Source organism: Lissotriton helveticus, chromosome 11 (assembly GCF_964261635.1).
Source record: "Lissotriton helveticus chromosome 11, aLisHel1.1, whole genome shotgun sequence".
In the NCBI taxonomy this organism is placed as follows: domain Eukaryota; kingdom Metazoa; phylum Chordata; class Amphibia; order Caudata; family Salamandridae; genus Lissotriton; species Lissotriton helveticus.
This window is the reverse complement of record NC_136072.1, coordinates 593,624,884-593,644,119: the sequence shown is the minus strand read 5'-3', so window position 1 is coordinate 593,644,119 and position 19,236 is coordinate 593,624,884. Positions and strand designations below refer to the sequence as shown.

At 41.8% G+C, this 19,236-nt stretch overlaps 1 protein-coding gene across 1 annotated transcript in view; it reads right to left on the bottom strand.

Annotated features, from left to right (window-relative positions):
• Positions 1–203: 203 nt before the first annotated feature.
• Positions 204–19,236, bottom strand: part of LSM1 (LSM1 homolog, mRNA degradation associated) — a 225,449-nt gene continuing 206,416 nt past the window's right edge. The window contains exon 4 of the mRNA XM_078666386.1: positions 204–799. Coding sequence (XP_078522512.1) covers positions 629–799 — 171 coding nt within the window. The 3' untranslated portion in view covers positions 204–628. The remainder of the gene's footprint in view (positions 800–19,236) is intronic.

Sequence of the window (19,236 nt, the reverse complement as noted above, 5' to 3'; positions counted from 1 at the left end):
GCTGAACCCTGCCTGAGCCATTTTCAACACAGATCTGGTTCAGGTAGCAGCACACAGGACAGTTTTTGGCCTTTAGTCTAAAAATGTCATGCTTCATGCCAACAAACTAATGCAACAAAAAATCAATCGGACTTGGAAATGTTAAGACAACACAGCCATGTGCTCAATATCGGAATGTGTGATAGCTTGAAAACAAGAAAACATTTTCATAGTCTTATTTTTATTGGTTTCATGTAGTCACTTGCCGACACACGTTTTTCACCACGATTAGTAGAAAATTCTTCACATGAAGCAAGGCATAATAAAAATAATACTTAAAATTATTAATCTCTCAGACATGGTTGCTTGTCAGGCACCATAAACCAAATCCCATAAGTGCTCTTTAACTAGCTCTGTCCAATATAAAATAATGATTTTGCAAAGAGAAAATATCAAGCATGATCACTTCACAGTATAAACAGTGACCCGCAAGGTGGGAGGGTTTGAATAAAAAAAAAAATAAACACCCCCCCCACCCCCCAAAACTTGTTTTTAAACTTGACCGTGGCCTATCAATTTTCAGGCATCAACTCTGAAGATGCCCCCTGCTTCCTTGCAGCAGATGTGCTAGTCCAATGAGCAGTTCCATTCAGTATTCATCAAGCGTATCTGCTCGCGGGATGGAGAGCCCTCGCTCCTTAAGGGCTTGTATTTTAATACACTCTGCCTCCTGTTTGCTCTGCTGCTCCACCCGTTGCTCCTCGAGGATCTCTTCAATTGACACTTGCTGTAAAGGAGTATCATTTTCTTTCTCCAAATCCTGAAAAACAGACAGAACCCAGAAACGTGACATTAGCAAATTAGGTGTGCATTCCTGTAAAACACCCAAACAGCCCATGTCGCAAAGTCGATTTTCTAGGTTTTAACGACTTTATTTTATGCTAAAGATCACGTTTTTGAAAGATCGGACTACAAACAACCAATTAACACAAGAACTTTTTTGCAGTGGTGGCTAGTAAGCATTAAAACTGGTGAGCGTAAACACCTAACTCGGATAGGATCGAGCCTGTGAGCAAAGCAAACAAGTACAGCTTATTCGAGGAGAATAAGGGAGTTCTTCCTCTGAACACTTAAAATTAAAAAGGCCAAAAATAGAGCATATTACAGCACATCTTTCATATAAATTGGCTAAACACATTGGTCCTGAATGGACTACTCCAATACTGTTGCGGTGTGTAAGGCAGGGGTATTGGGACTAATCCTTCCGAAGAAAGCGTTGGAACAAATGGCAACAAATAGTAGATATTTCAGCATAATTACACTACAATTGTCTGCAGTGCTATACGTTCTAGAGGTAGTTAAATCTAGGATTTCAAGTTCACGGGGAATATTTTTCAAAATGCATGCTGCTGCATTTTCCTTTACTTATTTTTTTCCATTCTGCCTCTTTCTTGTAGATGCTCAATCTTACGTTATGATTGAGCTTCCACTTAGAAGGGGCACAATGAAAAACACAGCTAATTCAAATTTCACTATCACAGGTCAAAAGACCCAAGCTCGACAAGTCTTACAGGCTCATAATGCAACGCTACTGATCAACTGTATAAACAAATCTTACGGGATCAGACAAGTTACACCAATTGCACATGCACACACATTTGACAACAATAGTTAAAAAGCTTTATCCATTTAAACAATGAAATTCCTCCACACAACAGGTCATGAAATAGCCACAACAGTAAATGTACTATGGCACTAAGCACCAAAAATCAGTAATAGGCCGACACATTTCGGCACGAATGATCCCTCAAATAACGTTCAGTACAGGACAGAGCCTTATTGGATCTCCTACTAACAGCGGCAGTTAAAATAGTTCTCACCAAATGGAAAGACACCTCCAAAGCAAACTTCAAGGGCTGGCGCAACTGGGTGACGTGCCTCAGGTGGGCTGACACAATCGCCCTTCAAAACTCACCATGGAAACAACCCCGAAGGGGCATGTGGGCAAGCCTGGACAAATTCCTAGACACATATGACCCGCCTTAAACGATACTAACAAAACTAAAACAAGCTGCTCGTAACATACCCCCTCCGGCCCAAGTCAATATCGAGGTGTAAGCAAACTTCTTGTATTCTAGCTCTTTTTCTCTCTACCCCAATTCTTACTCCTTCCCTTTTCACGCCTTCCCCTACTCTCACGGAGACAAGTGGATAGGGGGACAGCCAGGCATGTATAATCTGTAACGGTGCCGCCACTAATTCAGCCAGTTTGGGCTGAAACCCTGTAATGACAAAGGAATGACGAACATAGGTTACATGTTTGTATGTAATTGGAAAAAATAAAAAATTATATTGAAATACAAAACAAGTATGTTTCATAAATGCAATGATTTTGCCTGAAGCATCTTGTCAGTTTTCGAAAAAACAGACATTTCTCCATGACATACCCAGTTTTTATTTTGAATAAATAAGCTACATTTTCCCATACAGAAGTGTATCATTTTCACAAAAACAGCTTTTCCTTATTTTTTTTGCAACTGCAGATTTGCTCCCCAGAGTCTTGTCACTTTCTCCAGCACTTGTATGTACTACTGTAATACATGGTCCAATTTTATTCATGCTTTCTGGATATCATAATCAAATACCAGGGGTGCCCATCACGTTGCAGGGATTTTCATCAGCATTATGCTCCAGTGTCCCAGGGCCACCTTTCTGCAACATATAGCCAGAAATATGCCAAGGATGCAGACAGAACGTCATTGGGTGGGCTTCATTATACCACCAAAGCAAGTTAACAACAAAAGCCGATATATATATATGTGTGTGTGTATTACCTACTGGCGATAGCCAGTAGGTATATATAGTTAGGATTTTTTTCCTATGGGATTTTTGAAAATTCTATGTCGAATAACTTTGGCGTTTGAGGACAGAATTGGCTGAAATTTTCAGGAAAATGGAACATTTTGTTTCTGAGCAGCCCCTGAAAATTTGGGGGGGGTTTCGTCAAGGGGGGGCCGAGAAAAAAGGGGGGTCCCAAAACGTGTTTTTCCCATGCAATTTTCCATAGGGCGGTTGGCCTCACTTTTAGCCTGAACGGCTGAATGGATTTACACCAAACTTGGCAAAATTGTAGGGACTGGTAGCCCGATGTGCCTTTGCTATGTCTCAAGATATAGGCTCCAGTGGTTTTTACGAAAATTAACTTTGAAAAATATATATTGGGCTACATTGGGCTATATATATATGTTGGAGCCCAAATGTAGCCCAATGTAGCCCAAAGATGGCCACCAGAGACAAAAAAAAACAAATGTAGCCCAAATATCAGCCAGATGTAGCCCAACTATAGCCCAATGACAATGTCCCAGAGTGTTCTAAAGAACAACTAGAGTGCTAACAGTCCTACTTATTACAAAGGTATGGCACACCTGAAGCCATCTTGATTGGAATAAAGTGGTAACTCTTAAAACATTTAATTTAAAAAGGAACAAAATGAGGGGGTTCATTTTGCCATAGAAAGTATGATTAGCGAATATATGACGAAATCCCGCATACCATCAGTCCGCAAAAATAATCCCGCATGTACTATTAGGCCGCAAATTAAAATAACGAAAACTTTTAGAACGAATATGCCTTTAGCATACACTAAACAACTAAACTACCCTAAACCCTAAAACACTACCCCCAGCATGACCCTACACTACACAAACAGTACAACACTACCCTAAACCCTAAAACACTACCCCCAGCATGACCCTACACTACACAAACACTACAACACTACCCTAAACCCTAAAACACTACGCCCAGCATGACCCTACACTACACAAACACTACAACACAACCCTAAACCCTAAAACACTACCCCCAGCATGACCCTACACTACGCAAACACTACAACACTACCCTAAACCCTAAAACACTACCCCCAGCATGACCCTACACTACGCAAACACTACAACACTACCCAAAACCCTAAAACACTACACCCCAGCATGACCCTACACTACGCAAACACTACAACACTACCCTAAACCCTAAAACACTACCCCCAGCATGACCCTACACTATGCAAACACTACAACACTACCCAAAACCCTAAACCACTACACCCCAGCATGACCCTACACTACGCAAACACTACAACACTACCCTAAACCCTAAAACACTACCCCCAGCATGACCCTACACTACGCAAACACTACAACACTACCCTAAACCCTAAAACACTACCCCCAGCATGACCCTACACTACGCAAACACTACAACACTACCCAAAACCCTAAAACACTACACCCCAGCATGACCCTACACTACGCAAACACTACAACACTACCCTAAACCCTAAAACACTACCCCCAGCATGACCCTACACTATGCAAACACTACAACACTACCCAAAACCCTAAACCACTACACCCCAGCATGACCCTACACTACGCAAACACTACAACACTACCCTAAACCCTAAAACACTACCCCCAGCATGACCCTACACTACGCAAACACTACAACACTACCCTAAACCCTAAAACACTACCCCCAGCATGACCCTACACTACGCAAACACTACAACACTACCCTAAACCCTAAAACACTACCCCCAGCATGACCCTACACTACGCAAACACTACAACACTACCCTAAACCCTAAAACACTACCCCCAGCATGACCCTACACTACGCAAACACTACAACACTACCCTAAACCCTAAAACACTACCCCCAGCATGACCCTACACTACGCAAACACTACAACACTACCCAAAACCCTAACACTACCCCCAGCATGACCCTACACTACGCAAACACTACAACACTACCCAAAACCCTAAAACACTACCCCCCAGCATGACCCTACAATACGCAAACACTACAACACTACCCAAAACCCTAAAACACTACCCCCAGCATGACCCTACACTACGCAAACACAACAACACTACCCAAAACCCTAAAACACTACACCCCAGCATGACCCTACACTACGCAAACACTACAACACTACCCAAAACCCTAAAACACTACCCCCAGCATGACCCTACACTACACAAACACTACAACACTACCCAAAACCCTAAAACACTACCCCCAGCATGACCCTACACTACGCAAACACTACAACACTACCCTAAACCCTAAAATACTACACCCCAGCATGACCCTACACTACGCAAACACTACAACACTACCCAAAACCCTAAAACACTACCCCCAGCATGACCCTACACTACGCAAACACTACAACACTATCCTAAACCCTAAAACACTACGCCCAGCATGACCCTACACTACGCAAACACTACAACACTACCCTAAACCCTAAAACACTAGCCCCAGCATGACCCTACACTACGCAAACACTACAACACAACCCTAAACCCTAAAACACTACCCCCAGCATGACCCTACACTACGCAAACACTACAACACTACCCTAAACCACTACCCCCAGCATGACCCTACACTACGCAAACACTACAACACAACCCTAAACCCTAAAACACTACCCCCAGCATGACCCTACACTAAACAACCACCACAACTCTACACTACACTAACACTACACTACACTACACTACACAATCACTAACCCACGAAAAAATTAACACAAACCCACTTACCTCTCTCGTCATCGTGGTTTTCACAACGCAAATGCATTTACCATACATGCCTTTAAAACGTAATTCTTTGTAAAGGCATGCGCGATAAATGCATATGCGTTTTGAAAAAATGCGGGATAATGGTATGCGAGGTCAATGACCTTGCGGGATAATGGTATGCGGACTGAAAGTCTGCGGGATAAAAAATGCGGGAAAATGGCTGCAAACCATGATTAGCAGCAGACTTCCCTGGTGAGCACTAGCTTTACTACAGTGATCTAATGAGCAACTAGAGTGCTAACATTCAGAATTTATGGCAAATGTGTGACACATCTGAATGCCTTCTTGATAGAACCAAAGTAAACAAGCATTGAAAATGCAATAGATCTCGCCCTCGTTTAAGTTAAAGCCATTCTGTTTGTAATGAGGTGGCTTTTTAGCTTTGCTTTTATTAGTGATTTTAAAACTTTCATGTAAATAACATGCATATGTATGCATATATGTATATGTATGCATGCATTTATATTTATATAGATATGCAGATTATATATGTTTATATATGTATATTACCTACTGGCGATAGCCAGTGGGTATATATAGTTAGGATTTTTTCTCTATGGGATTTCTGAAAATTCTATGTCTAATAACTTTGGCGTTTGTGGACGGAATTGGCTGAAATTTTCAGGAAAATGGCACATTTTGTTTCTGAGCAGCCCCTGAAAATTTGGGGGGGTTTCGTCAAGGGGGGGCCGAGAAAAAAAGGGGGGTCCCAAAACGCGTTTTTCCCATTCATTTTTCCATAGGGCGGTTGGACTCACTTTTAGCTCGAACGGCTGAATAGATTTACATGAAACTTGGCAAAATTGTAGATATGGTTTGCCCGACGTGCCTTTGCTATGTCTCAATATATGTGCTCCAGTGGATTTTGAGAAATTAACGTTTAAAAAAATATATATATCTGTGACAGCGCTCCGGTTATCGCCCTGGTTCGCGTACCTGACGCGTAACGGAACTTCGCGAAGCGAAGCTGATTGGCTCTCCGGTGTCTGTCAACATTCTAAACAGTCCGGAGCGGCCACCATCTTGTCTCTCGGTACGATCGAGAGACAAGATGTGGTGAAAAACGAAGGGGGAAATGAAGGAAAGGGGGCAAGGTAGACCACTCCTGACCCCCTAGGATTGATGAGGGGGATATTAAAGTGCCCCGCGGGGCAAAAAATTAAAAAAATTGTTTTTTGCGATTTTACGCCGTAGAGGCGCGTCCCGGTACGCGAACCGGGCAGCTCACCGGGCAGCGTAGCTGTCAACATTGTAAACAGTCCGGAGCGGCCGCCATCTTGTCTCTCGGAAGGTTCGAGAGACAAGAAGTAGTGAAAAAAGAAGGGGGAAATGAAGGAAAGGGGGCAAGGTAAACCCCTAGGATTGATGAGGGGGATATTAAAGTCCCCCGCGATTTTTTGCGGTAGAGGCGCTTCCCGGTACGCGAACCGGGCAGCTAACCGGCAGCGTAACGGGAGTCCGCCATCTTGTGTTTTTGGAGCGTCCGGTTCGCGTACCGGGTAGCGTCCCGGTAAGCGTAACAAGGGGAAAACCAAGAGAAACAGTAAAAAAAAAAATTAAGGGAATAGATTTCCAGCAAACTTGGCAAAATTGTAGGGACTGTTTGTTTGATGTGCCTTTGCAAGGCCTCAAGATATGTGCACGTGTGGATTTTGTCTAATTAAGGTTAAAAAAAATATATATATTTGTAAGCGTGCTCCGGCACGCTTACGTTACGGGTTTTGTTTGCGCTGCAGAGCCGATACGTCACGGTTATGCGACGCGTCATGAGGCGTCTCACGTGGCTACGTGATACGTCACGTAATAAAGAATATATTTTACAGCTATAGATATTAGCTTTTAAAAAACCAATGAAATTCACTGAAAAAACCATAGGTTAGAGACCATATATAGTTAGGAATTTGCATTTACAAAACCTTGAAAATTCACTGAAAAAACCATAGGTTAGAGACCATATATAGTTAGCTGGACATTTTATTGACATAAAACCAATGAAATTCCATATATAGTTAGTTGCACTAACTATATATCGCGCACCCGCAATCCACTGCTGATGATGTCACATATTACATCATTCATGACATGGTCAGTGACATCACTGATGACATCACTGATGACATCTCAAATGACATCACTGATGACATCACTGATGACATCTCAAATGACATCACTGATGACATCATGACACACCAATACCAGTTACTACATACGCACTCACTGATTCCTACGTCTACACACACATTCACTCATTCACCCATACAATCACTCATACATACAGTCACTCATTATTACAACACTATCATATGCACTCATACACCTATGCAGACACTCACACACTGCCACTCATCCATGGAGTTACTCACACACCTAGTCAGTCCTGTAAAGAATCAATCACACTTCCATTTCCTCATCTATACAGTTAAACACAGAACACCATACTTCAGTGACATCACTGATGACATCACTGTTGACATCTCAAATGACATCACGGATGACATCTCAAATGACATCACTGATGACATCATGACACACCAATACCAGTTACTACATACGCACTCACTGATTCCTACGTCTACACACACATTCACTCATTCACCCATACAATCACTCATACATACAGTCACTCATTATTACAACACTATCATATGCACTCATACACCTAGTCAGTCCTGTGAAGAATCAATCACACTTCGATTTCCTCATCTATACAGTTAAACACAGAACACCATACTTTTCACACATATACTAACACATACTTACTCTCTTATACAATCACTGATACAAGTACACATTGATATGCACAGAGTCACACACCTCCCAGCCAGCCACACACACACTCAGTCTTCCATACATCCACTCATTCTTCAATATGTAAAACATATTTAAACTTTACAAAAACACACAGACACTAGATGATGTCATCAGTGATGTCATTTGAGATGTCATCAGTGATGTCATCAGTGATGTCATTTGAGATGTCATCAGTGATGTCATCAGTGATGTCACTGACCATGTCATGAATGATGTAATATGTGACATCATCAGCAGTGGATTGCGGGTGCGCGATATATAGTTAGTGCAACTAACTATATATGGAATTTCATTGGTTTTATGTCAATAAAATGTCCAGCTAACTATATATGGTCTCTGACCTATGGTTTTTTCAGTGAATATATATATATATATATATATATATACTCCAACAAGTATTACCTACTGGCGGTCGCCTGTAGGTAGTTATAGTTAGGACCTAACTACCATAGGAAGTCCGCAACATTCTATTGGGAATAACTTTGGCGCCGGTTGAGGAATTTGCGTGTAATTTTCCAAAATTTTGGCCAGCTCCGCTCTGCTCCTTCCCTGAAAGTTTTGGGGGGATTCGTGAAGTGGGGGCTGAGAAAAAAGGGGGGTCCCAAAACGTGTTTTCCCCATGTTAATTTCCATAGGATGGTCTGACAAGTCTACAGCCCGAACGGCTGAACGGAATTATGAGAAATTTGGCAAAATTGTAGGGACTGGTACGCAGATGTGCCTTTGCTATATTTGGTGAAAATTGCTCCAGTGTTTTTTTTGAAAATTAACTTAAAAAACACACTATATATATATAGGCGCGCTACGAGCGCTCACCGGTACGCGTACCGGGGAGCGCACCCGTCACGCTACGGGAGTGCGCGAGCGGAAAGCTGATTAGCTGTCGGATGTCTGTCAACATTCTAAACAGTCCGGAGAGTCCGCCATCTTGTGTCTCGGTAGAATTGAGACATAAGAGGTGAAAAAAAAAAGGGGGAAATAATTAAAAGGGGGCATTGTAGACACCCCTTGACCCCCTAGGTTTTTTGAGGGGGGCCTAGAAGGACCCTGAAGGGCAAAAAGACTTTTTTAATTTTCGCGGGGTAATCGCTGGGTGCGTTACCAGGTGCGCTCTCCGGTACGCGCACCACGGGGAAAAATAGTGCAAGAAAATAGAGTAAAAAAATATTTTTGAGTGCTTAGAAGTAGGGTAGCTCTGAAAAGAGCTGTTGTGTTATGTGGGTGTTTTTTGTACCTACAAGTAGGTACCAATGCAGAGTCTCATATTCAAGAGGAAAACTCTATTCCCCTCATCTGTAAAATGTACACCATCTCTCCTATAGATACCTTGCATGTTGTAACGCAAGTTGTTGTGGTAAATGGAACCCATACCATAGTCTCTGAGGAAAGCAGAAACAGATTTATTTACAAGTTTACCTGCTTTCTCAATCTGTGGACAAAATTGGTTGGACCAGTTCCATTTTTGCTTTGGCATATATTAGAAAATACCAAGGCAGTTTTTGGAAAAAGTGACAATTGCCCAAAGATGTCCTTTAAAAGCATTTCCTGACCTACCCCAGTCAAAGTGCCTAGGTCATTTCCACCACAGTGCACAATTATAAGGTCAGGGGGTGGAAGATGCATAAAGGATTTTATCAATGGTATCAATTGGTGGCATCTTAATCCTCTGTCCAATCCACACAATGTCCACATTTGGTAAATCAAGGTTGTAAATTCCTCTGTTGCTTGGAAATTTTTCACTCCAGAAGACAAAGCTATGACCCACAAACCAGACTTTTGGCATCTTGAAGGTAGATGTGCTTGTATTCAGATGAGTTGTGGAAATGAAATGGCAGTTTGATTATGATAAAAAGTGGTTGAGATTCAGTGCACTTGAAAAAACAAATGATTGGTGCTTTCTTAAAAATCTCCACTGAAAATTAGGGTGCATGCTTTTTTTTTTTTAAAAGAAGTCATTTCAATGGTTGAGAAAAAGTCATTTACAGAAACATTGCATTTGATTAGCTAGTACATGGAGGTCAAACACCCTTGATGGATTCTTTTGCAACATAGTATGATGAACTTCTGAACTGCGTGCTGGGTTAGGAGGGAGTTACCATGGTTACAGGGGAATGAACACTGGGGGGATGGGTGGATGTTATGTGAGTTTCAAAGTGTTCAAATGTACAGCCAATTAAAATGTGCAGTTTGGTTTTGAATTTGTGTGGGAAGAATTTTGATTGTACAGGAAGAGGAATATGGGTCTGAAATTAGAAAGAATCTGTGCCATTATTCTGAGGCTCAAGTGAAAGAAGCATTATTCAGAGATTCTGCTTAAGAAAATCTGTTGTGTGACTGACACTGTTCTATATCTTCCAAAGCATTTTTAAAGGGGAGTAATTATTCTTTTAAAAAAGATAGAGTGCTGTATGCACTATGGGGAAGATTAAGAAGCATATTGTGCACAGTGTGATCTTAGGCACATGATCAGAATGTTACATATAATCTACCATGTCTGTCTCTGCAAACAGTATGTGTGTCTCTGCTCATATTATTTCACTGTCTCTACTGGCAAAAAACAGGCCCCCTATATATAAGCAAGACATAACATTAATTTCTCATTACACGTAACATCCTGCTCATGTGCCTAAGATCACACTGTTAGCCTCATTCTCTCCGTCCCCTTAGTCTCTCACTCCTCTTCTGTCACGCTCACTCCCTATAACTCAGCCACACTCCCACACTCACCTTCTTTCAGACCTTCTTTACTTTCCTTCCTCTCTTCCCTTCCTTCACTCCTTCACTGTTTTCCCTTCCCTTACTCTCTTTACTCCACTTCACTAACTCCTTCTCTTACTCCCTCTGTCCTCTTACTTCTACACTCCCCTTTCCTCATTCTCTATTAGCCTCATTCTCTCCGTCCCCTTAGTCTCTCACTCCTCTTCTGTCACGCTCACACCCTATAACTCAGCCATACTCCCACTCACCTTCTTTCAATCCCCCTACTTCACTTCCCCTCTCTTCCCTTTTTTTGCTCCCTCACTCATTTTCCTTTCCTCTCTCACTGCACTCCACTTCACTCACTCCTTTTGAATTTGTTAAGAATACAGCTCTTTTTGGAGAATTGGAGGTAGTTCAAAAAAGAACTTTTTTTTTCTTTTTTTAGGTTTTCTTTGTGAACAAAAACAAAAACAGGGAATGTCAACCTGTTCAACAGGAGCAAAAAAAAGTAAAAATTAGGGCTGGGGACGGCAGCGGTGGTTTTCCCTTGTTCGGACAATGTTCATGATACTTTGTTCACCGTAACAAAGTAGTTCATCACAGTCTTTACATTTTATAGTGATGCCACCAAAAACAGGCTGAATGTTAGGAATCAGCTGTTCAGGTCTCCCTCTCACGTTTGATGTAGTTGGTCCTCCAGTAGATGTTGAAGCACCATCCCTTGGGGTATTTCGTGCCAGGGCCATGACACTCTCCCGGGCATAGTTCTGAGGGTGCCTCCTCTGAACATGACGAATCATCGTCGAGTTCCTAAAACTATACTTCCTTGTAGGGTCACCCCGTGAAAGCACAGTTTTGCAAATTCTACACTCCACTCTTGGAGCATTAACCTTCTTCTCTCCAGGTGGTATTGACATTTTTTTCCAAATAAAGTGCTTCTTCACCTTGGGTTGAGGAGCCTCTTCCTGGATGAACTCATCCGAGTCCTCACTGCTGCTGGGTGGTCTAGCAGCCATTCTTTTCACAAAAATGAAGAACAGAAAAGAACAGGTCTTGCTGTCTCCAAAGTGAAAGAAGAAGTGAAGGAAATGGGTGGGGTTTTCATTATTTGTAAAAAAAACTGTTAACAACCAATGAAAAGAGTTATTTTAAGTCACATGACTTGACGCGCTAGCGCACCGGAGCGCTTCCGGGGGCGCTTACGCAGCACGAACGTAGGCGCTTCCGTGGGTGTGCCTAAATGACGTTTTGCTAGCTTTACGGAAATGCAAAATCATTTTAATTCGGAAAATCAAAAATACTACTTTTATAAGTATGGTACTGAATGTCTTGCATTATTATTTAGTTTTCATACATATTTTTTTTACGAACGCAGAAATAGTGCTCTCACTGCGCTCTCGGGAGAGCTTACCGGTGCGCGCACCCTGAGCGATCCAAGACAAAATGATGCGGGTAAGGTTACCGGTGCGCGCACCCTGAGCGCCCAAGGACAAAATGATAAAAAAAAACACATGAAAAATATATTGAAAAAACTATTTAAAAAAAAAATATATTAATAGTTATAAAAAACAGCTAATAAAAAAAAACTTTAAAAATCGTAGGTTACAAACTCGATATACAAAGGAATTAGCTTTTTAAAAAACCTTTGAAATTCACTGAAAAAACCATGTCTGATGACATCTCAAATGACATCACTGATGACATCATCCATGTGATAATATAATGCACCTCATCACACACTAATCTAACTTTTGATACATCCAGTGTTGAAGAAACCACCGCAATGGATCGCACACTGCTAGCCCCGTCTAGAGATCATCAGTTCAACAAGTACCTACTTGCACCCACTGGGGTGAACCACTCAAGAACTCCATGTACCAGAGTCCCTAGGGGCGATCCGGAGGAGGGGCTAGCGGTGTGCGGTCCATTGCGATTGTTTCCACAAATTGGCTCCCTTGAGCTGACGAGCTCCTGGACGACGCACCTGCGTGCCGGTTCGGGCATCGAGGCCTTTGACGGTTGCTTGGCGGCCTTCTCTTCCACCCCTAACTATTTTCTCTACTGATGAGGGAAGTTATCCCGAAACCCGAGCCATGTCTCGGCGATATCCAAAAACCCGGGACATGTATCGGGTCTAGAGATCATCAGTTCAACAAGTGCCAACTTGCACCCACTGGGGTGAACCACTCAAGAACTCCATGTACCAGAGTCCCTAGGGGCGATCCGGAGGAGGGGCTAGCGGTGTGCGGTCCATTGCGATTGTTTTCACAAATTGGCTCCCTTGAGCTTTGAGCTGACTAGCTCCTGGACGACGCACCTGCGTGCCGGTTTGGGCATCGAGGCCTTTGACGGTTGCTTGGCGGCCTTCTCTTCCACCCCTAACTATTTTCTCTACTGATGAGGGAAGTTATCCCGAAACCCGAGCCATGTCTCGGGCGATATCCAAAAACCCGGGACATGTATCGGGTCTAGAGATCATCAGTTCAACAAGTACCTACTTGCACCCACTGGGGTGAACCACTCAAGAACTCCATGTACCAGAGTCCCTAGGGGCGATCCGGAGGAGGGGCTAGCGGTGAGCGGTCCATTGCGATTGTTTCCACATCGAGTGTTGAATACAGACTACCATTCCTGAAACCATTGACACAGCAATACCAGTTACTACATACACATCACTGATTACCAAGTCTACACACACATCCAGTCATTCACCCATACAATCACTCATACATACATTCACTCATGAATACAACACTATCATATGCACTCATACACCTATACAGACACTCACACACTGCCACTCATCCATGGAGTTACTCACACACCTAGTCAGTCATGCAAAGAATCAATCACACTCCCATTTCCTCATCTATACAGTTATACACACATAACCTTACTTATTCAAACATATACTAACACATACTTACTCTCTTTTACAATCACTGATACAAGTACACATTTATCCATACAGTCACTTAAGCAATCACAGGGTCTCATGTATAGTCATTGATATATGCCAACTCTCACATGCACTGTGTTTTACATATGTACTTACTTGGACATGTAGTACTGAGATATTCATTCACTCACCAACACACCCATGCACACAATCAACCGCCCATACAGTTGTTTTCACATGCACTCTTGAACCCATACACCAATTGAATCAACTGCTCACACATCTATGCACAGTCACACACCTCCCAGCCACCCACACACACACACACTCAGCCTCACATACAAATACTTGGGCAACCAATCAATAACCCATATAGCCAATCATATAGCTACTAATCAATACATGGAGCAGCAAACAACAACAGACAATGATGCACAAATTCAAACAGTTTACTCACTAACCCATGCATTCAGTAAGACACATTTAATCACCCACTCACACAGTCACGCACCTACTAAATCCTTTAACCAGACACTCATACATACACTCATTCTTCAATATGTTAAACATATTTTAACTTTACAGAAACACAGACACTGGATGATGTCATCAGTGATGTCATTTGAGATGTCATCAGTGATGTCACTGACCATGTCATGAATGATGTAATATGTGACATCATCAGCAGTGGATTGCGGGCGCGCGAGTTATAGTGAGTCCAACTAACTATAACGTGGGAATTTCAATGGTTTTGTATGAGTAAAATGTTCAGCTAACTACAACTGGTGTGAAACCTATGGTTTTTTCAGTGAATTTCAAAGGTTTTTTAAATGCTAATTCCTAACTATAACGAGTGTTAAACCTATGTTTTTTTCAGTGAATTTCAAAGGTTTTTTAAATGCTAATTCCTAACTATAACGATTGTGAAACTTATGGTTTTTTCAGTGAATATATATATATATATATACATATATATATATATACATACATAAAGGCTCCCAATTGCATCGGCAGTCCAGAGGCACTCAAGCGGGTGCGGAATCCGCGCCGATACTCGCGGTCAATTATCCAAGCTCAAAACATTGACGAAGGACTTTGTGTCCGAAACGCGTCAACGCGTCTGTTGCACAACTTTGTGGGCTGAAATAAAATCTTGCCACTTACCCCTGGAGTGCGTGATACATTTCGTCATGGGAAATGTTTTGAGCTTGGATATATACATACATATATATACATATATATACATATATACATACATACATACTTGTTGGAGTGGTTGCCAGAGGTGTGATATATCCATCACACCTCTGGCAACCACTCCAACAAGTCACCCCCTCTACTCCAACATTATAGGAAGATTACACTCGTATCAGTCACAGAGACACAGTTGCTTTGCATACTTAGTTTTCCTATTTTAGAATTTCCATGTTTTTCAGTCCTTTATTTTTTCCTGGCATCATTTTAGTTTTACTTTTTCAACTTGTCCTTTTCCATATTGTGCATTTAAATATCTTCCTTTATTTCCATTTCCTTCTTAAAACATTTTCTCTTTACTTTTTAGCATCTCTTTTTTTGCAACACCCTCATTTATGTCTACTTTAATCACTGACCTTCCTCCGCGCCCAGTCTTTCCTTCTTCTTTAGTCTGTTCCTGAGCACCTCAAAGCTCATCTTCATGCCCAACCACAATCCAAGGATTACAGCAGACCAGTTTATTTAACAGTTCACATCACAACTCACACTGGTGCTCACCCTACAGATATCCCACTGTTTATCAGAGATAACAGCTGAGCACCATGGAAATGCCACCACTAAAAGTCCTGCCCCATGGAACTTGTAACACCAGCAGCAGCGATGCAAGTCACCTGTTGCCATTCATCATCATTCTGAATGTTGGCAGGAACCTTTTCCTATTCTGTGCATGGTGACTGACAAGGCTTCCATTTTTATCCCTTTTAATTTAAAATTATGAAAGCTTCACACTTTAAAAAAAGGTTTTACTGTAGTTGCAAATTTACAAGAGGAGTCTTTCCTACTTTATACACCCCACGTAAAACTTTGTGCAGAGCTCTATTGCTTTGGAACAAGGGCGATGCTATATAAAACTCACCCACAGTCTTATTGTGTTACTCTTTACTGGCCAGCGAGCAACATATAACTCAGTTATTCTCAATTCCTCTGTGTCTAGCTATTAAACAATGGGAACATAACATCTTCCCCCGTCTGCATCGACAAACTGACTTTATAACTCCCTTTGCCTGAAAGAAACTACCCATTGTCTCCATATTTTTTAATTGAAGCATTTAATAGCTCTGGAGGATACCACACATATTGCTTTTGTTTCCGTTGTTAGTTTATACTGTTACCAACATATTGGTTTTGCTGTGTCCACGCGTTTTTTTTTTGTCAGATGAGACCAATATAACGAAGCTGCCCTGAAACGGAAAAGAAGTGATTGCTCACATTGTGTAAGATCAATAGATAAATACATAGGAGGTTCACCTGTAACTAAAGATCTATAATAATTCAAGAAACAGGATTTTACCAGCTTGTTCCAGTCTTCACAGTGTTCCAGGAATGTTGCCTTCACCTTTAATTTGTCTGCTTTAGAGATACTACGGGGCTCAATGAACAGAGAAGACAATACCAGGGTTACTAAAGTGTCCCAAATATAACAACCATGGAATGGAAAATGCCTATTCGAGGTTGAGACACAAAAGGATGATATCCCTGCATAACATTGCTGCCGGATCTGTCAAGATACTGACCCACAACAGGAGAGGAGTCAGGTGAACCTATCCAGAAATAAGTCCCTGGTTTCGCTCTGAATGGACATAAACTTAGAGGTAGTAGGCAGTAAGTTCAACAAACGACAAAGAAAACGACTTTTCTTCTGCCTGTAGGGAGCACCTTTTATTAAAACCCCTTACACCTACATCGCAGGTAGCAGTTCTAATACACTGGGAGTGTACACCTTCAATGCTGGCAAGACAGTCTCTCTAGTGCCTGGTCTATTAATATTGCAGACTAATGCTTTAATTCTACTAAGTTTGAGTCTCTAGAGTTGTTGAGTTGGGAATGCCAAGACCCTGAAGAACTAAAGGTCAAGCACAGATGGAAGTGATCAACACTCGTAAGTTCTTGCCCCTTGATGGTAATTTTATTTAATCTCAATTTACCAGGCCCCGAAGACAGTATATGTGATTTAGCGCAATTTGTTTTTAAGTCAATATCTTGCATAAAAATAGCAAAACTGTCCACCAGCTGCCTCAGTGTATGAGGAGTAAAGGCTAAAAGGACTGCATCAACAGCATAGAGTAAGGCAGGGCATTCTAGGGGTGCCTACTAGAGTGGGAATTAGGTGAGCTGTTAACCCATTTACATAGAGGTGCCAGTATGCACCCCTGCAGCCCTCCCCTCTTCAGTGGTAAATCGGGTGAAAGCTCACCGAGTGTTCAAACACACTCTAGCTGAAGAGATCTGCATGTAAGGAATACCAAAAATTCACTGGTGGTGGGGGCACGCCTTGATCCACCCAATTAGCCATAATTTGGTCCAGTTCACTGAATCAAATGTAGTGGACAGGTTCAGAAAGACATGATAAATGGGGTAACGTCTGGTGTGAGTATACTTGTCAATCGTAAGAGCCAAATTCAGACACTGATCATTTGTATCTAAATTTGGGCCAAATCCAAATTGAAAAGGAGAAAGAATACACTTATCACCAGCTCATTTGACTAAGCGGTCAAATGAAACTCTACCAATAATTTTGATTGTGCTATTGATGAGTGAAATAGGGCGGTAGCACTTGGGCGACACACAATCGCCCTTTTCAAAATTCAGGCACAATCGATGTTGTCCAGGAGTATGGTGTATTGGTTAAGCAGCAGTTAAAAACATTAGTAATCAAGAGGCCCCATAGCTCGGGGATACATTTGATCAGATGAATGAGTGCCCCGTCTATACCTGGTGTTTTCCCACCTTCACTGTGCTCAATGGCCAATTCCACTTCCTGCAACGATATAAACAGGAGTGGCAAATTCTGTAACCTATTACACAGAGAAGCTAGCATAAGCAAAGTAATAAACAGAAGTAAAATGTAGGACCCAGTCCGAACCTAGAATTTTATTTTGCAGGAGTGGATTAGCGGGAGAAATCCTTCTTCTAATTTGTATTACAAGGCCCCCGGCTGCACTTTCCAATAACTCCCAGTCCCTTTAATAAAGTTTCCTCTACTTGAGTAGCCGCACAGTTTTAGATTCGTGATGTACCTTACGTCTCGGACCGTACCCAAGGATTTGCATTTCAGTCCTTCCTCAATTTGCGATTTGCAATGGAACAAGACCCAAAAAACCACCAGGGGTCTTCATTAGATAGATGAACTGGTTTAAGCATAGAATCCCTGATACTACATATGAAATTAATGTATTACGAGATCATCTCATATCCACTGTCAGCTAAGCAGTTAAGAAACAAGCCCAGGTGTGACTTGAGATGGGGTAGATAGAAATTCTATAGGATTTTTAAGGCGCCATACTAATCTTAAACCATCTGTTGAATGATGTGAAATAGAGACTAAATTAATATTACACCAGTGTCTTTTAATTGGTAACACGGAGGCACAAACGGCATTGTGGTCTCCCCAGTCCGTGGTCAAAATCTCTCCCTTAGAATACCAGGTTATAAAAATATGGCTTACAAGAATAAATCTATCCTTGAAGCGCTGCCCCCCCCTCTAAAAGAGGGTACCGCATGATTAGCCCCTCCTAGCGACTCAAGTAGATCAAACCATAGACAGCATGGTAACACTACCCCCACCCCCGCCCCCTCTTTGCGTCATGTGCAATAGCATACTCCTCTGTTGGCTCTCCAAGGGCACAGGAGGCCACATTTAACTTAGCGTTAAAAACACTGCAAAGAAAAAAAAAAGTGCGTTGGCTAGAATCTTTAGCTTGTAATTTAGATAACAAATTAAGTTAGTAAAACATACACAGAGTAGATAAAATCGTTATTATAAAAATGTATCAAATAAAAAGCGACATTTGTCATGGGAGTATGAATTTTTAATGCTAAAAAGGATGGCGTGTCAGATTTAACTAATGGCACCCTTACCTGGAGACTTACACTAACCCAGATGGCTAGACCTCCCAGACCCAGAGTCAATGGAATGGGAGGACGGGAGTAATG